Raw genomic sequence first — 24,902 nt, 5'->3', positions numbered from 1 at the left:
AGCTGAGAACTGAATCCTAGAACTTGGTCCTTGAAACAACAGCATCCTTCTGAGACTATCACTACCCTAGATGAGGTCTCCATTCCATTGGTCTCTCTCTGCAATGTCTTACACAAGATGTAGTTGAGAATTAAAGAAGCAGTTTCCTAGGGAAAATGGTGAAAGAAAGAGTAGGGCAGGAAAGAGGATGGTAGATACCTTCTAAAAAGTATCAAAAATTTCAGGCATATATAGATCTCTAAATATCATGAAATGTACAATAAAATAGTATGCCAAATTTTCAAGGATTACTTTGCTGTCCTTATTTAAATAAAACTTAGATCAAAATGTGTGTAATGACTACATTTTCATTTTCTTCTTCATTCTATTTTATATTTCTAAGTTTTCCAAAGTGAACATCTATAAGTTTAATAAGAAAAAATTATTTAAAAATCTCGCACAGATCTCACTTTATCTGGTATCAGCATCAATACATTTGCAGAAACACTTAAAAGCTTTTCATTTTTGTATAGGGAATCATATTGATGATACTGGGATGGAGACTGTTTTTTCCCCTTTAATTCAGAAAAGAGGTTACTGACTGAGGTGCTGTAATGATGGGCTCTTCTGATAAAATAATGTGGCTAAGCCAATCTTTGGAGTGTAATAACTCAGTTATTGGGGTCTCATACATAAAGAGGTATATAATGGACAAATAATGTGTCTAATCTTCAGCCTAACTGATTAACTGGAGAAACCTAAAAGTGTTTTATTGTTGATTCCCTTGATACTCTTAGAACTAATGTCTTTTCATAATTGATATATCTTTTAAAAGTATTCTTCCCTTCACTGTTTTTAAAACTAGCATAAAAAATAGAGCTTTTTCTTTTATCCCTCTCAGTCAAAACTACAGAGATTGCTATTCTTGCTAAAAAATGTCCCTCAGTTTGATGCCCCCAAACTACCTTCTAAGCAAAAGGCCTGCTTCTGAAATATAGGCCTACTTTCATTGTGATAAAAATCTAAACACAGGAAGCCAAACTGGGGCCTTACCAAATTCGAATCTTTTCCTTACAAAGAATAAGATTACATCATCCATTCTTCACCAGGAAAAATGTTCCTACATATTTTTCACCTCTTTTTTAAAAGGGTATGTTGTATTTTATATAATTTTACCTCAACAAAGGTGATTTTCAAAGATGAGAAGACATTTAAAATATCCATTGAGAGAAGCAAATTTACAAAAAGAAAAAGTTAATCACCTAGAATTTTTTCCTTAGCACTTGGTTTCTAACATTACTGCAGCACTTACCACATTGAACTGTGGTTTGTTTTGCATTATGTCTCCCCCAATTCAACAGTGAGTTGGGAGAAGGCAAGAAATGTACTTCATTCACCTGTGTGGACACACTATCAAAGGGACTGGAACATGGTTATATCAATTTATCTAGAATTTTCAGAGGTAATTTCAGTTTCAAATATATTAATCGATCTTCACAGAATCTATCAGCTCACAAATTAGTATTACTCTTCTACTTAAAATTCTTTAACATTTCTTCCACCTGTTCACATGATGGCACATGGTCCCCTTTCCCTCTCTTCCACATGCTGACCTACACAGCCTTCAAGACCCAGGACTGTACCATGTACAGAGTACGTGTGTGCCTGGATGTGTGCATGCATGCATGCATGTGTGTGTTTTCCCCATTATCTACTTACTCCTTGAGGGCAAAATCCAAGGGTTATTCATCTCTGTATTCCTACCGGAGTACCTAGCACATAATAGGCTACCAACATATGTTTTTTGAATGAAATGACAACTGTTATCTAGCACTTTTGCCATTTGTTGAGCTTGATAAAAATAGAGCCAATTATTCTCAGTTGTGTAAAGGGATTTTGATGTGAATTTTTGGGAACTGGACAAAGCACAATAAACTGCCAAAGTTTATTACTAGTTTCAAGGTGGCTCGTTAAGATCAGAATCTACAATCTCATGACAGCATCTAGAAAGAAAAAGCCAAATGAGATACAGCCTATCACCCTGTTGCTACGTGTCTCTTATCATTAAGTGGAACTCACAAACAGCTGGCTATTTCTTTGAACTATGCTCTAAACAACAGTCACATTGGATGTTGAATGCTACCTGTCTTTTTATTTCAGGGAGTAATGATCAACCTCTTGACCAAGTGACTCTATCAATTTGCTGATGTCTCCTAACTTTTATCCCTCAGGCTGAATCAGTGAGAATGAAGAAGTTGATAGGATTAAGAGCCTGCTACCCTCAGCAAAATGGAGGGAAAAACTGTATGAATTATCAGTATATATTAGCATTATACTTTTAAAATGTATGCTTATGGAATTGATTGCTCATTATTAAAAGAGCTTTTCTGATATTTAAAAAACTGATTAACTGTAACAAGTCTTTTTAAATACATTTTTTCATTTAGTTCTTAGTTTATCATTTCAGCCCATTTTTCACGTGTGAATAAGATGGAAAACTCAAAAAAGGAAAAGAAATAGCATATACTCATCATCTTAAATTATGTTACAAAAACTTAATACCTTATTGTAATTTTTAACCCTAAATAGCCTTTTATCGATATAGCTCACAATTTAGAGATTTTAATTTTTTTAAACGTTTGCTTATTTGGCTGAGAGCTGTATCATAATTGTTACCATTTGGTTTTTTATCCTTATTTTATTAGCATTTACCATTACTTTCAAGTCACTGAGTTTTGATTTTTGGTTCCATTCTTTCTAATTTCCCTTCACTATTTTAGTCCTGAATTTTGTCCAAAACATGTTCATATATGCTATATCCAATTATAAATAAACACTTACGAAAAGCTTTGATTATCTACCTCACAGCAGGTCAAAATATAGATGGTCTCAGAGTAATACTCAGCTTCCCAAATTCTACATGCTATATACAGTACATAAAGTTTAATTCTGTATGAAAATTTAATGTAGTACTATAAAATGGAACTATACCTATAATATTGTTTATTAATTCAAAAAAATAACTATCAAGTCACAAGTTTTTAAGTTTTACCCATAGTCATAATTTACACAGCATATCTTTACTCTTCGACAGATTTATTTTTCTTACTTATAGCTGTTTCCTATATGTTCTCATTGCATTTCTAACTTCCTTTAAAAACCCATAGCAGTACAACTTTTCTTGGTATAACAGTTCCTAGGACAGTGCTTCTAACTGTTAGATTTAAATCTAGTAATAAGACAAAAACATAACAATTGTACCTAATAAAAAAGAGTACAATCAACCAAAATCAGGTCTGATATCCAGACCTGATATCCAAATATATAAAATATACTTGAGCATTTTAAGCAACACCACACATTCTAAGAAATAGAGATGCAGACTGAGTTGTTTTACTAAATAGAACAATTACACTGGTGTACTTCAACACAGTCTTTGAAGTTATAAGTATGTTCCTGCATCTCTATTTCTTATCTTTCCAAACTCAATTGTGATCACTGTCTACAAGATCATATGCTTAAGTTAGTAAACAGACAGCAAAGAGTTCCACATAGAAAAGCAGATATAGGGCTTCCCTGGTGGCGCAGTGGTTGAGAGTCCGCCTGCCGATGCAGGGGACACGGGTTCGTGCCCCGGTCCGGGAAGATCCCGCATGCCGCGGAGCGGCTGGGCCCATGAGCCGTGGCCGCTGAGCCTGCGTGTCCGGAGCCTGTGCTCCACAACGGGAGAGGCCACAACAGTGAGAGGCCCGCGTACCACAAAAAAAAAAAAAAAAAAAAAGCAGATATAAGATCTAGACATGGCACAGTGTCCTACTTCACAAAGGTATTGTGATAAAATGGTACCATCTGATAATATTTACAGTACATTTCATGAAAAAATGGAAGTTACATAAATATAATAAGGGTGAATAAAATCATGAAGTCATACGAGAAAGTTTTATTTGGTACACCTGATAATAAATGTAAAAGGAAAGGAACTGATCGTTATTGGTGGTGTAGTAGTTGGGGGCTGGATCAGACAGGCAGTGAAGATGAGGCAGCAGTGAAAAAAAACAGTCACAGAAAATTATTTTAAATTTCCATCTGTTGGTTATGTTTTAAGTCAGCATTTCCATCTGTATACAAAGAGCCACAATCTTTTCTAGGTAGAAAAATACTATAACATTGATAACACAAAAAGGAACTACTACAGTTTTAAAACATCTGACTTTTCCAGGCCAATCTTACTTTAATGGTATCATTATACAGAAGAAAGAAAATTATATGGAACAAATGAAATAATGTACCTCTATCATAAACTCTGAAACATAACATTATAATGAAAAAAACTCTCAGGAGAAATTTTGGGGAGGAAAGATGTATTCCTCAATAATAATTTAACTTGGCCTGAATTCATAAGAATATCCCTTAGTTTTGCAAATTGCCTCCGGTTTGCTGAGAGCCATTCTTTTATGCCGGCTTAAAATAAGCAAAGATTACACAAGTACCATGTGCCACCCTAAATAAGGAAAGAGGCAAAAAACAAGTACAATATGGTATTTAAACAGCTGTGTGAAGATCACTGGTTAAAACAAGAATCATTTTTTCAGCTGAGCTTGTTATGCTTCATTTTGCTAAATATAAACTAGTCCATCATTAAATTAACCACTGATTTGTAGACCAAAGCCCAGAGTCCCACCTGCAAATAATCCAATAAACATAATAATTTTTCAAATGCTAGTGAAATTGTCATAATTTGGGACTGAAAATGTGGAGAAGGAAGAAGAAAATGCAGAAATTATTTTGTAGCTATAATTGTCAAAAATGCAATTGTTGGGCTTTCCTGGTGGCACAGTGGTTGGGGGTCCGCCTGCCGATGCCGGGGACACGGGTTTGTGCCCCGGTCCAGGAGGATCCCACGTGCCGCAGAGTGGCTGGGCCTGTGAACCATGGCCGCTGAGCCTGTGTGTCCGGAGCCTGTGCTCCGCAACGGGAGAGGCCACAGCAGTGAGAGGCCCACATACCACCAAAAAAAAAAAAAAAAAAAAGCGCAATTGTTTTCATTATGTGCAGTTTTATTTGAGTGAGCTGACAAATGTATAAAAATTAATACTTTTGTAAATACTCTAGTAAGAATTTCACACCAATTAGTGCAGATTATCGCAGAAACTCAATCTTTCAGAAATAAACAAAAATTTTAGATATTATGCAGTCTAGTTGAGCATTAAGTAAATGAGCTTGAACCAGTTGACAAAATGGAGGAAAACAGCATAATCTTGAAATAGTTTTACTTCAAAAGGTCCATGAGGCACCATCTAGTATATTAGAGGAGTTAATTTACTATGTGGTAACTCACTGACCAAAGAATTACTACTTATTCACATTGACTGATTCTGGTCTCCACTTTCCATTATGTTAGAGTATTTTATTTCTCCATACAGTAAATACAGCATTGTGGTAAAATATATGATTAAGCAAATACATTCAAAAGATAATAAATATATTCCTTTTTTCAGGGCCATTGTGTTACATAAACAGCTTCTGCTCTAAATAGATTTAAGTGAGATTCATGTACCCCTCCCTCATCCACCAAAAAGTTCAATAAAAGGACTTGGGGAGCAGGGGGTGAAGGGATGGTCCATGTATTTGGATGGATAAGAGACCATACATGTATTTTCACTCACATCTGACTAAATGTTTAAATCGCCCTCTATTAAGAATGCAGACAATAAATGACAGTAGAATTAGAGTACCTGTGACCAGTAGAAATCACAGATAATTTGACATATTGTTATACTCATCACTAACTCCAATATTAAAATACTTATTAGAAGTAACACTAATTTTTACTTATTAGTACTATACATGTGTTACTGTACTGGAGATTTTAAAATATTTTGTTGACTATATTCCAACTAATTGACTTGCTTTATAATCCTAAGCAAGCTATCTTGTGCATTTGAAAACATTCTGTGACATCCAGACTTCACCTGATTGCAAAGGAGTCCACTGAACCAAAAAAAAAAACTGTTAACCACCTCTGAATTTTAGTCTAAAAAGGTAAGGTGAGGGAAAGGGTAAAAAGACAAGAAATTCTGGAGCTTAAAATTACACTTTGGGGCTTCCCTGGTCGCGCAGGGGTTGAGAGTCCGCCTGCCGATGCAGGGGACACGGGGTCGTGCCCCGGTCCGGGAAGATCCCGTATGCCGCGGAGCAGCTGGGCCTGTGAGCCATGGCCGCTGAACCTGCGCGTCCAGAGCCTGTGCTCCGCAACGGGAGAGGCCATGGCAGTGAGAGGACCGCGTACCGCCAAAAAAAAAAAAAAAATTACATTACACTTTGTGTTAACTTTTTTTTTTTTTTTTTTTTGTGGTACGCGGGCCTCTCACTGTTGTGGCCCCTCCCATTGCGGAGCACAGGCTCCGGACGCTGGGATCTTCCCAGACCGGGGCACGAACCCGTGTCCCCTGCATCGGCAGGCAGACTCTCAACCACTGCGCCACCAGGGAAGTCCTGCTGTACTTTTTAATTATGGAAGAACAATCATCCTAGCTGAAGTCAATCAAATAAATACTGCTTTAAGCACTAATTCACACCTTCCTCTTCCACCCTTTATTGGTTCTAAGAAAAGTTCTTTGGTTTAAAATTTTACAGTAATAATGGGAAAAGTATGAATTTTCTTTTTATCCTTACTTGACCATTAAAAAAATAACTTCAAGGTATACTAGATTATGATAGCAGACTTTACATAACCCTGACAGTAAACTATACTGCTTTCTATGCCAAGTGAGTGTAAACAGCTTCTTGTAATCCTGGCTGACTGATGTGGGAGGGGGAAAGGATTTGCAAGATCAATAGCTGTACTATACCGAAGACCAGAGACCAGGATGACTGGCTCTAGTAAAAAAAACATCACATCTGGAACAGCAGTTGCAATTGGAACCACAGCCTGATCCTGGTTATAATAAAACAGCTTCCAAGGTCTGTTCTCCTTGTGCACAAGCCAAGGTGAGTAAAATGAACGTGTGATAAAAATCTCTACTTTTGAATTTCTTGAGTATTTCACAGTGGCTCTAATCTCTGCAATTCCTGTGATACAGTTATTATTTTTTGATTACTCTCCTGGATGAGAGAACACTTCCAGGGCTTTTCGCTTGGCCCCCTTCCATAATATCCCTCATTCCATGACTCAGAGTCAATGTACATGTTCTTCAGGATAAACACTGAAGAACTAGGTCAATGATCATAAGGTAGATACACAGTCTCCCTGGAACTACAGTGAGATAAACCCAATCAAGAGAAGGAGGGAGGGAAGAAGCAAAATAAATCCATCATCTGCTCACCATAAGGTCTCATTTTGCCAAGAACGATGACAGTGTTTTGGTTCCCTCAAAAGATTAGTATCAAGTAAGGGCCATGTCTAGTAATCCTTAAAAGAGCCGAGAGTTTCCCTTTCCATAATGTTCAGTCACTCTGGCAATTAATTGAGATCCCCCTAGGTAGAACCTAAAGGAAGATTTTCACTATATATTTATAACAATAGCAGTAGTTTATCCTCGAAGGGATCTAGCTCTCCCACTTTATTTAAGGGCTGTGGACTTGTGAACTGGCTCAGGTCTGGAAACGTAGTGAGAGGCAATAATGGTGAATGAAATCAGATTTCTGCTCACGTGACCCAAAAGTTTCTGTGCCCTAAAGGCTGTACTTTAATGGTTTAGCCACCACCAACGATAACAACATTGTGATCACAAAATTCTGATTGTCGCTCTGGCTCTTCTGCCCATTAGAGTAACTGTACGCCTCTGGCAGCTTCACCTAGGTGCCCAGCCTCTGTCACTGCAGGATGCCATGATTCCATTTAAATGAGAGAGCCCATTTCAGTAGTGGCACATAACGTATTCCAAGGCAATCAGAGCATAGGCATCCCACAATTTTTCCAGAATTTGAGTGCTCCCTTCACCAATGCATTTCCCAGTGCCCCCACAAAGGGAGTATTTGTGAGTCACACATGATACATCCACTCTTCTCCCTAGATTTTTTCCTAGCAAGGTCGAGTCCATTATATGGTCTTCAAGCTGGGAAAAATTAACCCCCTCAGGGAAATAAGGAGGGGCTGGTTCCACAATAAAGCATAGGTGAAATTGCAAATGAAGCACAGAGAGAACTGAGGTTTAAAACTCTCACATTCATCTAAGTTTACCTAAGTATATTCATTTCAATTCTCATGATACCATGTCTACCCAATCAATTCTTATCTTTTACAACAAAAAGTTTGGGAGGCTACGAATTCAACTTAATGTGTGATTCTACAACTCTCAGGGTCAAATATGGGGTCTTATTTTCAGCTTCATCAGAGCTGCAACAGTAAAAGACAGGACAATCCATCGTGGAGTTCTCTGTTTCTCTCACTATATCTGAATTGAGAGTTTAAAGCCCTAAACTCATCATTTCCTTGCTAAAATTTTTCTGTGCAGTCAAAAGCAGCCAAACCACCCAAGAGTCCTAGAAGCCATTATTCCCACCATAATAGTCAATTACAACTTCCATTTGATTTCCTAAAGCTTTGACTTTAGAGAACACTTCACTTTCAGTAAGAAAGCTGATCGTTTAAGTAACTAAAAGTGCATGTCAGGGCACTTCTCCACTGGCAGTAAGACCCTACTGTGTTCAATCCCAGTCAGTTCAGATAAGTAAATTCTCATCCTTGAAATCTGTTTTCTGAGACCACTCCTGGTTATTATCCACTAGAATGGAAGTATTCTAGGTATTTCAAGCATAGGGCAGTTAATACAGGAAATCTATTATGCAGATATTGAAGGGATTAGAAGAACAAAAAGGAGAAGGGGGCATAACCAGAGGCATACAACAAAAACAGGGCTGCAAATCAAAGCCAGGGCGCTACTATGCTGGGCTGGGTCCCACAAGCCTACGATCATTGTTCAACTTCTGGAAACACTGCCACAGCGGCCACTGGGACTGCTCTGTTTTTGTTCAGTGGAGTCTGTATTACTCTACAGCAGTACAGACAGAGATGCTCATGAAACCAACCCCAGCGCTAGTGAAAAATCCAGCCACCTGTGGTCACTGTCAGCCATCATCTACTCCTGCTGCATGCTGAAGTACACCGTCCAATAAAAGGAAATAAATAACTGCTTTTTCCCCTCACCCTCCCATCTTTCACCATTGCCTTCCTTTGGCTGTATCTGACAGAAAACTTGCTAGCAGTGGTGTCTGGCATACGTACTTTACACGTTTTGTATCTCTGCAGTGGAGTGTAATAGGGCAGGCATGGAGCTGAGAGACAATTGCCCTAGCTGGCATGAAACCAAACACTAATGGTTAAATAAAGTATGACCATTTTATCCTTCTTCAACCATATAAAAAGTTAAATGGCAAATTAAGAAATGTAAAGAAAACCAAGTAGCACAGAAGTACTCAAAATGCTATTTTCATTCTATCTTAGCTTTCTCAATATTCAACAAGTATTTACTGTATTTATTGAACCTAATTTTGCATCCAATGCTGGAGTTAAATATGCAAAATCGACTATAGGAGTTTTTCCTCTAGTTTGAGGAAAGAAACAAAATACAGTGTAACAAGAACTAGGCTATGTGTACCAGGCACAGAGAAGAGAGAACCATGACTAACAGATAAGTCAATAAAGGCTTCAGGAAAGACGTGACACTTGGAAGAAAATTAGAGCTTGGGCAGAATACAGGAAGAAAAGGGTATTCCATGTCAGAAATACAGCATGTGCAGAGGCATACAGACATGACAAAGCATGCCTGGAAAGTGGCAGAATTTTATGTGGTTGGAATATCAACTGAGGAGTTGGGGGCGGGGAAAGGGGTAAACTGGGAAAAAAAGGCTGGACTGGTTACAGTGAGCAGAGTATGATTCTGCATCTCCTATAGCTGATCAGATGGTGTTTTAGGGCTTTATACAGTAGCATTGTCAGATCTGATTTTCATTCTAGAAAGATAACTGCCAGAGGAGTGGAGGATTAATTAGAGAGGATAACACTCAGGGAATGGAAGAGTAGTTCTCTATTCTAGTGAGAGAAACTAGAACTAAAGGTGCAATAAAGTGAAATAATCCCCACTTGTCCTATATTCATAGTCTAAGAAAAGCCTGGCTCTCCTCCTCCTTCCTTTTGTAAGTTCCCCAGCTTCTAATCAATCTGTCAGTTAAGCTCATTTCAAAACTATTTATGTATTTTCAATGACCACTTTAATAACCCTATCTCTCTATAGAGATTAATAAAATTATCCTATAGATTCTTCTAAACAAAAGATGGAAACCTGTGGAGTGTAACTGAAAAGAGTAGCTAGTAAAAAGTAATCTGAACTAAGTGTGGCAATATATTTTTTTTTTATTTACCTATTTTGTTTTAATTATTTTACAGCAAATCTACTTCTTAATAATATTATATTATTTAAGTTATCATTTAAATTCTGCCATATTCCATCATACATAATCACTAGAAGAACTAGAAGTTGCCCAAAGCAAACCAAGAGGAAAATATTTTTAAAGTACAATGGCAAATCCCACCCATAGAAAAATTAAGAATCGATTCTTATTGTTTTTATGGTGACTCTCCCTCAGAACAGCATTGACGTTTTTATATCATAATAAAAGGCAATCATTTGTGACACTATCACAGCCTATTTTATATTGCCAACCAGAAAAGAGGCCATCTTTAATTGTAATCAACAGTTTTGCACAAAACTTTTTATTAAATTCTTGCTATGGAGGAGGTCCAAACAACAAGGCAAGAAATAAAGAACTAGCCTTGACAGGTGAGAGGAAAATAGAACACGGGTGTTTCTTTAGCATCCTGCTTATACTTGTATCGTAGTACTTAATGATACTTGACCACAAAATTATCTAATTGGACAGTAGCCTATGAAAGCCATTGATAGCAGCAACAATTATTATTCATTCTTGTCTTCATTACACAAAGCACAAGACTGACACACAATAAACACGCAATAAATGTTTAAAGAAGGGAAGTGGAAAGAAGTGGTGAAAAGGGACAGACACTGAAAGACGAAGTAGGAAAAGGTCAAAAGACAAAATATGCCTACTACTCTGTATTGCCCAGGGCAATCCAATCTCTAACAATACTTTTTTTTAAAATAAGCTAGCCCATTCACAGTTATCATCACTCATACATAAATATTGCTTTTCCTTTCAAGTATCGAAGATTAAGTTAAAATTTCTTCAGTGGGATTCTGGACATAATGCATTGCTAAAAAGAAATGACTTTGATTTTTAAACTATTTCTGAGAGTCTTAGGTTTCTTAAAAACTTACATGGACATTTTCTGGGGCGGGGGTGTGGAGGGTGGAATGTTGTCAGATTATTTGCATATACAATGTAGTATACTCCCCCAAATTCATCCCAACCCAGCTTTAGAGTTAAGCTCTGTTTAATCTAAACCGATCATGGTACTACCTCTTCACCACCAACTAGTGCTTCAGAGAATGACACTAAGTCAGTTTAGGCAAACAATATACAAGAAAAGGTATCTTACAGTCTTCTAGAAAAAAAGCGGGGGGGGGGGAAGGCTTTCTTACTACTCAGCTAATGCAAAAATGAGTATCAGAGCTAATCATTCTGTAGGAATGTAAGAAACAGAATAACCACTCTGGCTACAGTAGTCTGAAAAGATGTAGAGGAGGTAAGACTCACACCATGCCCCATGCCTTACTGATAGGAAAGTACCTTGAGTGGAAAGGAATTGCAAGAGGGTGGATAGTATAAGCAAAGGCATATGAGACATAAAGTCTGTAAGGTGTCAGATGTGTTCAAAGCACAGGCCAGCCACCCTAACTGAAAGACTTATAGACAAAGACATGGCAAAAAGTTAGTAGGAACAATAATCTAAAGACCAGTATACATGTTTCACTGTTGTAAGAGCCAACAAAGTGAAATTCTTTGTTGTGATCTAAATGTATCATTTAGGGATGAACACATCAATAGAGATAAAAGACAAAACTCTTCAAAAATTTTAGCAATGAATAAAATTATACCACTATAGTGGTTCTTATTATTTTGAGACTCCATTCTGAAGGGCTACAGCTTAAAAGACTCCAGCTACCAGGGACTTCAACTTAACAAATTCCTTTATGAAGGAGTAGAAAAAATAAGCAAATTTTTTTAAAAAGATGGAAGAAAGGGAAATGAAGAAATGAATGAGTATATCTGATAGTATGTACTACCTCATATATTTATATGCTCAAGTAAGAAAAATTATATCCTCATATTTATAAGCAATTATAAAGGAGCATTTGTAATGGACCTCACATATATTATCTCTGAATTCTCACAACTTTGAAACGGAAGTATTATTGGAAAAGAATCTAAAAAAAAAGAGTGGATATACATATATATATACATACATATATGTATATGTATACATATATAACTGTATAAGAGTGAATATACATACATATATGTATATGTATAACTTATTCACTTCGTTGTACACCTGAAATGAACACAACATTGTAAATCAACTATACTCCAATAAAAAATTTTTTTAAAAAAGTATTGTTGGCTCTTTATACAGGTGTGAAAAGTGGCTCAAGAGGTTAAATGGACATGGAAGACCCAGATTCTTACTCAGGCCTCAGACCCTCAATCCTTTACCCACTCCAGGATTTCATCTAAGAGATACATATGATACAAAATTCAACAATATCTAAAGCCATTCTGATCTAGAGATAAATGAAGACTCCAATTGTCCGTGCATCATTATTCAGACCTAATGTAGAAACAAAGATTTAGCCAAGCTCAATTTACCTGAATGCAAGATTTGTATGTTAAGATCCAACATTAAATGTGTGAAGAATATTAAATGACTCCCTGTAAACTGAGGTTTATCACTCAAAGAGACCCTAGATATTCAGTATTTTGAAGAACTAAGTAGTAATGAATCAGAGGAATAAACTAGTAATAAAATATTCAAAGGTCTAAAAATTAAAAGCAAACATTATTAGCAAAGGGTGTATGGGATTTTATTTAACTCTTAAATTTGGAACTTTTAAAAAAATCACAAAAATCAACAATTAATCTTCAATCTCTCAAGTCTAATTATCATGGCCCAAAAAGAGACCATTATAAGGCTGCTTGGAACAGCCTGTCAGTCATTCATTTCACGAGGTTAGTAAAGGCTGTTTATCTTGTTGCCAAATTAAGGAAAATTTAAGACCCTCACACAGTTCCTTAAACCTATTAACAAGATTTTTTTTAAGTTTGTGAATTTAACATTTCATTACTTCCTAATCCTCTCAGAGTTAAATCAAACTTTAAAAATGTCAGGAAAGGCTGAATAAAATTTGTTATAGGTTCTATATGTTCCTTTTTTTGTTGTTGTTAAAGAATATCAAGTAGGCAGTTACATTTTTAAAATCTTCATTTTTTCCAACCCACCCTTTGAGCACCAAGTATGTTAAATAAGTATGTACAGAATATAAACAGTACTTATAACGCAACCCTTATAATACTATACTTGACCAAACTATGGAGGATTAGCGAAATAGAAACCATGTTGGCTTTGATTTTGCAGTTATGTTTTCCAATATAGGTCAGAATCTAATAAGTTAAAGTGTGAAAGAGGGCCACAGGTGGCAGGAGAGGGCCTTTAAGGGGCCTGAATATCAGTGTACAGATTGATTCTGTCCACAAAGCAGATGGCAGCCTTTCCCCAAGCTGCCTGGTTAATACAGATGGAAGAGCTAAGAGGGCACTTGTGTTCCTTACAAAGACCAGCAAAGGGTTTGAGCACACAAACAATATTCCAGGTTGAGTACAAGGGAAGGGGGTTAAAGTCTGGTGGTAACAGATAGCAGGTACACATGGATGTCCGAAGGAAGCAGAGAAAGGGAGTTCTGGAAACCCACTCCCCATGAAAAGATTTTACCCCAAAAGCTACCACAAGAAGCCTCAGATCAGATGCAAAACTACATCAAGCCTCAACATGACAAAACCTCAACCAAAATATTTATTGTGAAACACTGGTATGGTTCAGATCAAATCACAAAATAGTTTTCTAGTTCTGACAGAAAAGAAAGTAGAAAAGTGGCAAACGTGGAAGACAGCACTTTTTGAAGGCAATACCTTAACCAAGCCACTTTAAGACTAAATACAGTCGTCCCTCAGTATCCACGGGAATTGGTTCCAGGAGCCCCTGTGGATACCAAAATCCACAGATACTCAAGTCCCTTACATAACACGACGAAGTACAATTAGTTCTCTCTATTCACAGATGTGGAACCCATGGATATGGAGGACTGACCACAACTAACTATAACATAATTAAGAGAAATTTCTCTTAGTTAATAGATTCTTTTAAAAATATTTCATTACAAAAGTAGGACTATTAAACATCTGGTGTTATTTACATTTCAAGTATGGAAATAATTCTTTCAAAACAATTACAGAGCAAATATATTGTCTGTTCTTCACAAGATTCAGGGTTACCCAGACTGTACTGAATAACTCGAAGATTAGTCTGCTAATTAGCCAGAGGTTAGCCATCTACAACAATTATTTCTCTGTAGCATTATCTTATATTTTGTTCACACATTGTGGTAGCAAATATATCCCTCCATACCATCATGGTAATCAAAATATCACCATATGCCTTAAGGTAAGACTCCATTAGACTGAGAATCTGAGTGGAAGCTACCAAATATGTCTGTGGGAGGGCAAGGCTGACGGCACGTTTACACTTTCAGGAATTTGTGCAGAATCATTTGTAATCATGTAACACTCAGCAATGAAGTGCTGAGAGCATTCTTTTTTTCACCCTCACAGAATCCAGAGAACTGTTCAGCAGTATCAAGCCGTGACCCTGATGTTTTATGGCATAAAGACCATAGTTTAAGTCCTCATAAGCACTAAAAGCCATCTCTACACAAGAAGTAGAATATCCTTCTATACTAATGCGCTACATATTATAGCCTTCTCCAATATGTTCCAAATGTGATACGGTGCTATTTTCAAAAGAGTAAAAAATTCACAGAAAAGCAGATCCAAGCAGGACTCATTTTGCCGGTGAGATGGTGGGAATGGATCACGGAAGGAGGTAAGGAAGCAGAGGCAGAAGGGAATGTTACCAGTAAACTACCAAAATTCTCATTATCTACCAATGTTATATATTTGATTGTCCCAATGACCAGCCCCCAAGAATAATCCCATCATCTGTTTCAAGGGAAACTATATTCTATAGGGATAGGTACTATTTTAAGAAAGAGACAGTTTTAGTTCCAGTGTAGATCATTTAACACCTAAGTTTTCCTAGAAAGTTAAAATAGCATAAAGTGTAAAAAAAGGAAACAGATTAAAGGAAGGCCAGAACATTGGCTGAAAACATACCTTCAGGGCACACTTCCAGGCAATGCTCAAGGCCTTTTAGGGAATAACTAATGGGTAATATTTCAGGTGCAACATTTTATAGGTGATAACAATGACTTTATATGAAAATTGCTTCCATTTTTCTCTTTCATCTATATTTTTAATTAAGTACTATTAAGTGAAACTCTTTCCTCCCTCGTAAGCTATATTCATTACTGTTTATTTCTGTATATAAAGGCCTCTTTTTAAAAGTACCCTCATCACCACAGCATCCTCCATCCTGGGAAGACATCTACTCAGAAAGAGAGGACAAGTCATTGATCCTCAGGCATAAGTCATGTGAGGCTTTGACAACAGCCGATCACACCCGGCCTGCACACTGCTGCCAAGTGGAGAACATCTGCTCAGGTAGTCATTTCAGGACAGACGCTAATTCTCTAGCATGAATCTGAACAACTCCAGGCCCCCAAACTGCCTTCCACTCATTCACCTCAGTCAATGTCATAACCATACATCCACCTTCTCACCCACATCAGAAGCTTGGGAGTCATGCCTGCCTCTTCCCTTTCATCCCACAGTCAATCAGTCCAAATTCTTGTTAGCTCTTTAATCTCTTCATTTCTCTCCAACTGACTGCCTCAGTGTTTGCTTAAGCATTTCCAACTCAGGTTGTTTAATCAGTTTCTTAACTCATCTCTCTGCCTCTGATTTCATGACCCCAAAATGCATGCCTCAAAACACAGCCAGAGTAATCTTCCTAAAACCTTTAAGCGGTCCCCCACCACCCTCAGTTCAAGTTCAAACTCTTTACCACAGCTGACAAGGTCCATTATGATCTGACTGTTTACTCTCAAGCCTCCTCTCTTATTACTGCTACTTTTCATACCCAACAATACTAAAATTTTGGAGTGCTTAAATTGATAGTATATTGAGAGTAATCCATACTCTCTCAGCACCAAGTCCCACCATTCCTTGTTCCTCAGGGCTTAATTCAGTTTGTAGTCCTCCAGGAAACATTCTTAGACCTCTCATATTTGGCCCATCTATGTGCTCCAAAAGCACCCCAAGCTTACAATTATCACGGTATATTGTACTGTTCACATTTTTTTCTCCCTCTCTCCATCCCTGACTATAAGATCCTAAATGTGTATCATGATGCCTAGCACAGTACTTGGAACACATGATACTCTCAATAGATATTAACTGAATAAAAGAATGCATAAATAAATATGGGGGGGCTTCCTTGGTGGCGCAGTGGTTGAGAGTCTGCCTGCTGATGCAGGGGACACATGTTCGTGCCCCGGTCCGGGAAGATCCCACATGCCGCGAAGCGGCTGGGCCCGTGAGCCATGGCCACTGAGCCTGCGCGTCCGGAGCCTGTGCTCCGCAAAGGGAGAGGCCACAACAGTGAGAGGCCCGCATACCGAATGAATGAATGAATGAATGAACAAACAAATAAATAAATAAATAAATAAGGGGATGGGAGGGTACTCAAATCTGTGCTTCCTTCAAGAAAAAATGGCTAGCAAAATGTACATGAACTATGCTAAACTACTCTCTAGGTCTGCCCAAAGAAAAAATAACTAAGAGTTTGTCTGAAATTCCAGGACACTCCTAATGAATCCAGGAAAGTTTACTGATGGAGAAGCTAACAAGTGATGCTGGCCTTTAGCTCTGACTTACCCTTGTTTGTCTCCCCATCATACCAAATAAGCACCTGTCCATACTATGAGAGTTTAAGTCAGCACCCAACTGGCTCTGTGTCAGCAGATTACAACTTCTACTGAAAGAAAAGGATTTTAATCAAAATACTGCTTCCTTACATGATTTAATCACTGCACACTGATTAAATAAATGACAGTAATTATAAAGGATGTTTTCCATCCATTCTAAGTGCTCCTTGGAAGCTCACAACTGCTCAGATCTCTGATTTGAGATAATGTACTCAATGTCTTAAGTTAAATGCAAATATTCTCCACTGGGGAAAAAAACTTACAAAAATCTTTTTCTCCTAAATTATTTATCTTTGAAATTGAGCTTTTCAGGTATGTGCAACGTATCCTGGGGGTGATAAAAAAATAAGTCCTTAAAAAATCTGCAAATCAAAATTGTAGTCCTAAATCCAAACCCTGGTGTTACTATGTAACTATGCCCTAAATCTTTAAATTAAGAAATCCTGGAATTAATTCAGTATCCTCTTAGACTCAAAACTTCAAAGTCCAAGAATAATGGGAAAACAATAGTAGTTTATTTAATTAAGAGATATAGAACTGTACAGTAATTAGTATAGAAAACTTCAGCATGCCTTTTAAAAGGCTGTGTAAAACACTTCTAAGACTTTACTTTCATCTTTGCCTTTGTGACTAAGTAACTTACCTTAAATTACCTTCAGTTATGATGATACAAATCCTTAAGCCTAAAATGCCTATGTTAAAACCCAAAGTATGTTAAAACCCAAAGCACAATAAGCAGCATTCTTCATTCATAGTACTTAAAAGTACACTCCTTCATTTTTGAACCTTTATAATTTTTTTAAAGTTTTATTTTTATTTATTTTATTTGTTTATTATTTTTGTCTGCGTTGGGTCTTTGTTGCTGTGTGCAGGCTTTCTCTAGTTGCGGCAAGCAGGGGCTACTCTTCATTGTAGTACACAGGCTTCTCATTGCAGTGGCTTCACTTGTGGTGGAGCACAGGCTCTAGGCTTCAGTAGCTGTGGTACGTGAGCTCAGTAGTTGTGGTTCGCGGGCTCCAGAGTGCAGGCTCAGTAGTTGTGGCGTACGGGTTTAGTTGCTCCACAGCATGTGGGATCTTCCCGGACCAGGGCTCGAACCCATATCCCCTGCACTGGCAAGTGCATTCTTAACCACTGCACCACCAGGGAAGCCTGAACCTTTATAATTTCTGCAAGAGAAAACAATGCCAAGAAATATCCCTGTAGGCATTTAAGATAAAGACTTCCAATTTGTAGTTTTGCCTGAATAATTGACCTGAACATGGATGCCATGACTCTAGGACTTGATATCTACTGAGCAATTACTAATAAATAAGAAGCTGTCTCAGAAATTCTTTTATGCCTGACCCACTGGAATAGTACGTGACAAGATAACAGAGTCTCAATAAATATTCACTGAAGTCGAACTGACCAGTTAGATGCAGAATTTTAGTTTACATTGTAAAGATACCCTGAAACTGAAGAAAATACAAGCATAGCTTCAGCACAATTTTACAGTGGATTATGCAGACAGAATCATCCATTTCTTCTCCAAAACAATGAAATGCTAAGGCAGAGGGGATAACAAAAGAATTCTGGGATATAGACAAATTTGAAACTAAGGGAGAGGAATCTCTGGGTGCCAAATTTGAAGAAGGAACTCAAAGTCTGGTTGGTAACAAGAACTGAATCCAAAAATTTAGAAATATACCAATAGGGCTTCCCTGGTGGCACAGTGGTTAAGAATCCACCTGCCAATGCAGGGGACATGGGTTTGAGCCCTGGTCTGGGAAGACCCACATGCCACAGAGCAACTAAGCCTGTGAGCCACAACTACTGAGCCTGCACTATAGAGCCCACTTGCCACAACTGCTGAGCCCAAGTGCCACAACTACTGAGGCCCACGTGCCTAGAGCCCATGCTCTGCAACAGGAGAGGCCACCGCAATGAGAAGCCTGCAGGGGGGAGTGGCCCCACTTGCCGCAACTAGAGAAAGCCCATGCACAGCAACGAAGACCCAACACAGCCAAAAATAAATAAATAAAATAAAATAAATAAATTTATATAAAAAAAGAAATATACCAATAGAGGCATACCTTGTTTTATCATGCTTTGCTTTATTATGCTTCCCAGATATTACATTGTTAACAAACTAAAGGTTTGTGGAAACCCTGGATCAAGAAAGTCTATCTGTTCCATTTTTTCAATAGCTGTATTTTTTAATTAAAGTATGTACATTGGCTTTTTAGTCATAATGCTATTGCACACTTAATAGACTACAGTAAAATGTAAATATAACCTTTCTATGCACTGGGAAACCAAAAAAGTTTGTGTGATTTACGTTACTGCAATAGTCGCTTTATTGCAGTAGTCTGAAACCAACCCACAATACCTCCGAGGTACACATGTACTAATATTAGTAAATTAATACTGATACTATATTTTAGTGTATTAATACTGATACACAAATACACCAAAATAGTGTTCTCTGATCACCACATAATAACCAAAAAAACCCCTAATTAATGATAATGTAAAACCTTTTCACCTGGAAATTAACAAACAAGCTATTAAACAACTAATATTTATAGATCATAGCAAAAGCACTTCTCTGAAGAAAATCCATAGCATTACATGTTTACATACATAAATTTTGAAAAAAAAAAAGTGATTTAAACATTCCACTCAAAAGCTAGAAATAGATCAACAAAGTAAAACAAAGTCAGAAGGAAGAAATTAATCAAAATAAAAACAGAAAAACTGTAAAACTTATAAAGAAGCTGCTTCTTGTTAACAGACACATGGATCAAAGAAAAAAAAAAAGAATAGAGAGCTCAGAAAGAAACACAAACATGTAAGATCAAGTAATTTATAACAAAGGAGGCAAGAATATACAATGGGGAAAGGACAGTCTCCTAATAAATGGTGTTGGGTAAACTGGACAGTCCCATGCAAAAGAAATGAAATGAGACCACCGTCTTATACCATATACAAAAATCAACTCAACATGGCTTAATGACTTGAATGTAAGACCGGAAACCATAAAAATTCTAGAAGAAAGTACAGGTCGTAAGCTTCATATGACATCAGTCTTGATGATTTCTTGAATCTGACTCCAACAGCAAAATCAAAAAAAGCAAAAATAGACAAGTGGGATGACATCAAACTAAACATCTTCTGAACAGCAATGGAAACCATCAACAAAATGAAAGCAACCTACCAAATGGGAGAAAATATTTGCAAATCATATATTCAATAAGGGGTTAATATGCAGAATACATAAAGAAGTCAAACAACCCAATAGCAAAAAAAAAAAAAAAAAAAATTTTCAATTAAAGAAATGGGCAGAGAATCTCAATAAACATTTTTTTTTTCCAAAAAAGACATACAGATAGCCAACAGGTTCATGAAAAGGTACTCAACATCACCAACCATCAGGGAAATGCAAATCAAAACCACCATAAGATATCAACTCATCACCATCATAGAATGGCTATTATCAAAGGGTCAAGAAATAATGTGTTGGTGAAGATGTGAATTAAAGGGAACCCTGTGCACTGTTGGTAGAACATAACTTACTGCAGCCACTGTGGAAAACAGTATGAAAATTCCTCAAAATATTAAAAGTAGAACTGCCACATGACCCAGCAATTTACTTCTGGGGATTTATCCAAAGAAAATGAAAACACTAATTCAAAAAGATATATGTACCCCCATGTTTACTGCAGCATCATTTACAATAGCCAAGATAGGGAAACAACCTAAGTGTCCATCAATGGATAAATGGATAAAGAAGATGTGATATATATACACATAGAATACTCTTCAGCCATAAAACAAGAATGAAATCTTGCCAATTGTGACAAACATGGATGGACCTTGATGGGATTTTGCTAAGTGAAATAAGTTAGAGAAAGACAAACACTTTATGATATTACTTATATGTAGAAACCAAAAAACAAAACAAAGAAAGAAAACAAGCTCAAAGATACAGAGAACAGATTGGTGGTTGCCGGGGTGTTATGTGTGTTGGGGGCAGGGGGGATTATTATTATTAAAAAATAAATACTCAGCATCAACAACTACCTATTTATTGACAAAATGTATTTGTACTTAAAAAAAGCTATAAAAGGTAAATAAACCAAAGTCAAAGTGCCAAAAAATAACATATTAAAGCTGTTTTTTGGAATACTGTGAATCTACTGGAACAATTGTTCAACATTTGGTTGCTTCACAATCTGTTTTTTTTTTTAATCAAATATAACTAGAATAAGCCCGTCACATCCATAAAAACATTAACTGAAATTAATATGCAAATTATGGTGCCTGTGTGGGATGCCATTTCATTAATTTCATTTCACTGACATAATTGTGTTCTCTAAATATATGAGTTTTGCAAATGCTATCCCACAGAGAATGCAGTATTTGGTGAATATTATTTTACTAGCATAAAATCCAACAATAGCTTAGTCAACAGGAAAAAAATGGTAATCTGAGATTTTAGTCACAAAATAATTTACATGCATTTACATGAACATATAATGGGACCATTAAAAAATCTGTTATCTTTAAATTATAAGTAATACTTGTTAACATTTTGCTAAATTTTACTTCAATAGTCTTGTATGTAGATATTTTTAAACAATACAAAAGTGAAAGCAAGCAAAATAAATACAATTTTCTATTCTTTTTTCATTTAATATTATTATAGGTATTTTACTGTATCAGTAAATAAATTCCAAAATGTCATTTTAAATAAATGCATATTGTGATAATCATTTGGACCTACCAAAATATTTTTAATCATTCCATTATTTTTCAGTGTTTATGCTTTTGTTTTAATGCTTTAGTACTATGAAGCCTTCTGTAATAAAACACTTCATGTAATTATTTGTGTAGCTCTCTGATTACTTCTTTAAGAAAAACTCCTTGAGGTGCAATGACTAGATCAAAGGATGTAAATCTTAATGCATATCATCTAATTCCTTCCAAAAAGATTTAAGAATTTTGCATTCCCACTACAAGGATATAACTTCAATTCCCTTGAACCCCTGCCCATACTACATATTATTGTTCAGCACTGTCAATGTGGTAGGTCAAAATAGCATCTCACAGTTGATTCGTTTGTATTTCTTTATTAGAAAGGTTGAACTCCTTGTGAAATTTTACTGTACTAATAATCTACTAGAATTTGAATTTAAACTATAATGTTGTTCTGCCTATACCTGAACTGTGAGCAACACTGTTATTTTTAATTTATTATTGCTTGAAGTCACATACAGTAAAACATGGTGTGCTTAAATTATGTACAGTATTTTTTTTAAGTTACATTTTATAAAATCTCCCAAAGCAAGTAAGAGTAAATGTCTTATCTCCTCACTTCTAATTTCTTTCAGGTTTATACAGATATGAAGAAAAATTTTACTTAAGAGTTTTTCATTATTTTTAGTTATTTTAAAAGCAATTCGACCATCATCACAGCTCAATTAAGAACATGAATTATCCATATTTAACAGTGAGACTGCAAAAAAGAATGCTTAGCCAATAATTGTTAAATTTAATGAAGGTTTTTAAGTTTTCAAAACCACAGCAAACAGTTTTTAATGAAGACCAAAGGTAAGAAATAAAATATCTCTTCATTTTAGACAAAGTTATAATAATTCCAAAATTGTAATACATAATCTCCCTCCAGAAGTAAAAGATGGCTCTGTTTTCAGTTGTCTCCTATACTGCCCAATTCAAAAATTCTCAAAGCCATATTTAGTCTCCAGTAACATTCCTGCTTTGTGAATATGGAATAGCAGAAGTCAAAGAGCAAAGTGAAAAGAGAAGGAGAGGAAAGTTGGAGAGAGGAGAAAAACAAAGGAAGCAAATGATACCGCTTCCTCCAAGGTTAATTCCATTTCCATCAACAAAGGAGACTAGTCAAGGGCTTCAGCACTACATGACACTGTGATTTTGTGGCAAACACTCCCAACCTAATTTTTTTTTTTCCAGAGAAAGAATATTCACTGCAAGAGAGCCACTTCTCTTTATCACAGTCACAGCTATCAAACAGAAAGCAATGGATTTGATTCAAGAAGATGCATAAGACTTAACAACCTTATAAACTTTCACTGGTCTCCGTACCAGAAAAAAAAGATAAACTACCAAAAACATTTTGGGGAAAAATTGTGGACAGGATATCAGATGATATTACAGAGTTACTGTTAATTTTCTTAGGTGTGAAGAGGTAATCATAGCTTTATGTAGAAGAATGGCTTTATTCTTTTCTGTAAGTATGAACACGTTAAGTATTGGTCTTCAAATGTCTAATCCCAAATTGGTCTACTGAAAACCAAAATTAGTTAGAAAGAGTAATAATATTCACAGAGTGGTCAAAATGAAGATTACTGTTATCTTGAGGGGACAGGACCAGTATAAATGTTTAAATTAGTTAATATTAACACTAAAAACCATAGTCTAAATAATATTAAATTATACATAGACAACTACAGATTATTGTCTTATCAAGTAAACTGACTTAGAAAAATTTAGAAAGGTGATCCCCATACCTGAATTGTTAATTTGCAATTCTTTAATCCTCCTAAATTAGCTGACAAATGGTAAACATTTTGGGTTCACAATGACATTAGAGTTTAAACTTTACCTTTTTGCAATGTATTTCTTATCCCATTTTAAAAGAAGGTACTGGTACTTATTACGGACATGATCTAAAATAATCTATTCCAAACCCCATATTCCAATATGTGAATAAACAAAAGCTAAAGAAATATGGGAAAACTTAGCTCATCAATGCACTGTTTCTGAATAAAAGAGTAAAATATTTAACTATTTTCAGAGATAAGTTAGAAGCTAGAAAGCAACCTTACGTTATCTTGATGACTTAAATGCTATCATATAGTCCTCTGGTTTACCCAAGATAAATGCAGAGGTAGAAGGAGAGAGACACAAATTGCTTGAGGTCAGAAATGGAAGCAGAAAAACATGGAGCATATAATATGAAAAATAATGAACTCTCCAGATGTCTACGTATGAAAAAGCTCCTGATCTCAATGTGAAAATGGGGTTTAACTACATACGTTATCACCTGTTTGGAGAGGAGAGGTAAATATAGCCATATATGATATATGGAGATAAATACAGGAATAAAGCACTATTAAGCACAGGAGCCACTCATATTTTTCCATCTTTTCATTGCTAGGCTGGAGAACATAAAAGCGAACTGTGGTAGCCACTTGATGACCTCTCAGTCATAGTAGAACTAATGAAAGTACAATGATCCAATCTTACTCAGAGAACTTGTATTAGTTTTAAAAAGAGTACCACTGGAACAGCCCTCTCAGAATACTTTCCTATAAGCTCTTAAAAGTTATTTTGAAAATTGTCAATACAGCTGGGTTCTTTTCAATTCAGCTGCAGGTTACAAAGGAATATTGAAGATGCTTTAAAAATTGATATAATCCAAGAAAAACTTAAACTATATTACACCAATTATGACATGTTACAATGAAATCCATGGCAGCTAGAAATGAATAGGAGCTCACAGAATGATAATTAGAAACGCATTTACAAGATTACTCAGTTTTCCCCAGTAGGAAAATTACTGTTCCTTCTTGCTCCTTATTGATACAAAATTTATTTCAGGGGCCACAGATTTTTAAAGTGTTACAAAGTCTGAAGAATACAGAAAAATTGGCCATCGAAAAATTAAGGCTTCAGATTTATAAGACCCAGTGAAGCAAGATTTAGCTATATAAATTAGAGATGTGTTATGTCTTAGAGTAGGTAACAGCTGGATACGGTGCAGAAAAAATGTGCGTACCAATGGGTGGGATGTTCATAATGCTAAAGAGCAAGAGAGAG

The 24,902-nt window shown here is 36.2% G+C and overlaps 1 protein-coding gene across 3 annotated transcripts in view; it reads right to left on the bottom strand.

Moving 5' to 3' along the window:
* The window catches only part of IMMP2L (inner mitochondrial membrane peptidase subunit 2), a 915,024-nt gene that overhangs the window by 657,050 nt on the left and 233,072 nt on the right, over positions 1-24,902 (bottom strand). The window contains exon 5 of one of the 3 annotated variants that reach the window (XM_067042324.1): positions 17,845-18,226. The exons of the other annotated variants lie outside the window; for them this stretch is intronic. Within the exon in view, the coding sequence (XP_066898425.1) occupies positions 18,109-18,226 (118 nt within the window). The 3' untranslated portion in view covers positions 17,845-18,108. Of the gene's footprint in view, positions 1-17,844; positions 18,227-24,902 lie in introns of those variants that run through there. 3 annotated transcript variants of the gene reach the window in all.

The sequence above is a fragment of the Kogia breviceps genome, chromosome 9 (genome assembly GCF_026419965.1).
Source record: "Kogia breviceps isolate mKogBre1 chromosome 9, mKogBre1 haplotype 1, whole genome shotgun sequence".
In the NCBI taxonomy this organism is placed as follows: domain Eukaryota; kingdom Metazoa; phylum Chordata; class Mammalia; order Artiodactyla; family Physeteridae; genus Kogia; species Kogia breviceps.
The sequence above is the reverse complement of the archived record's forward strand: the minus strand, read 5'-3'. Positions and strand labels throughout refer to the sequence as shown.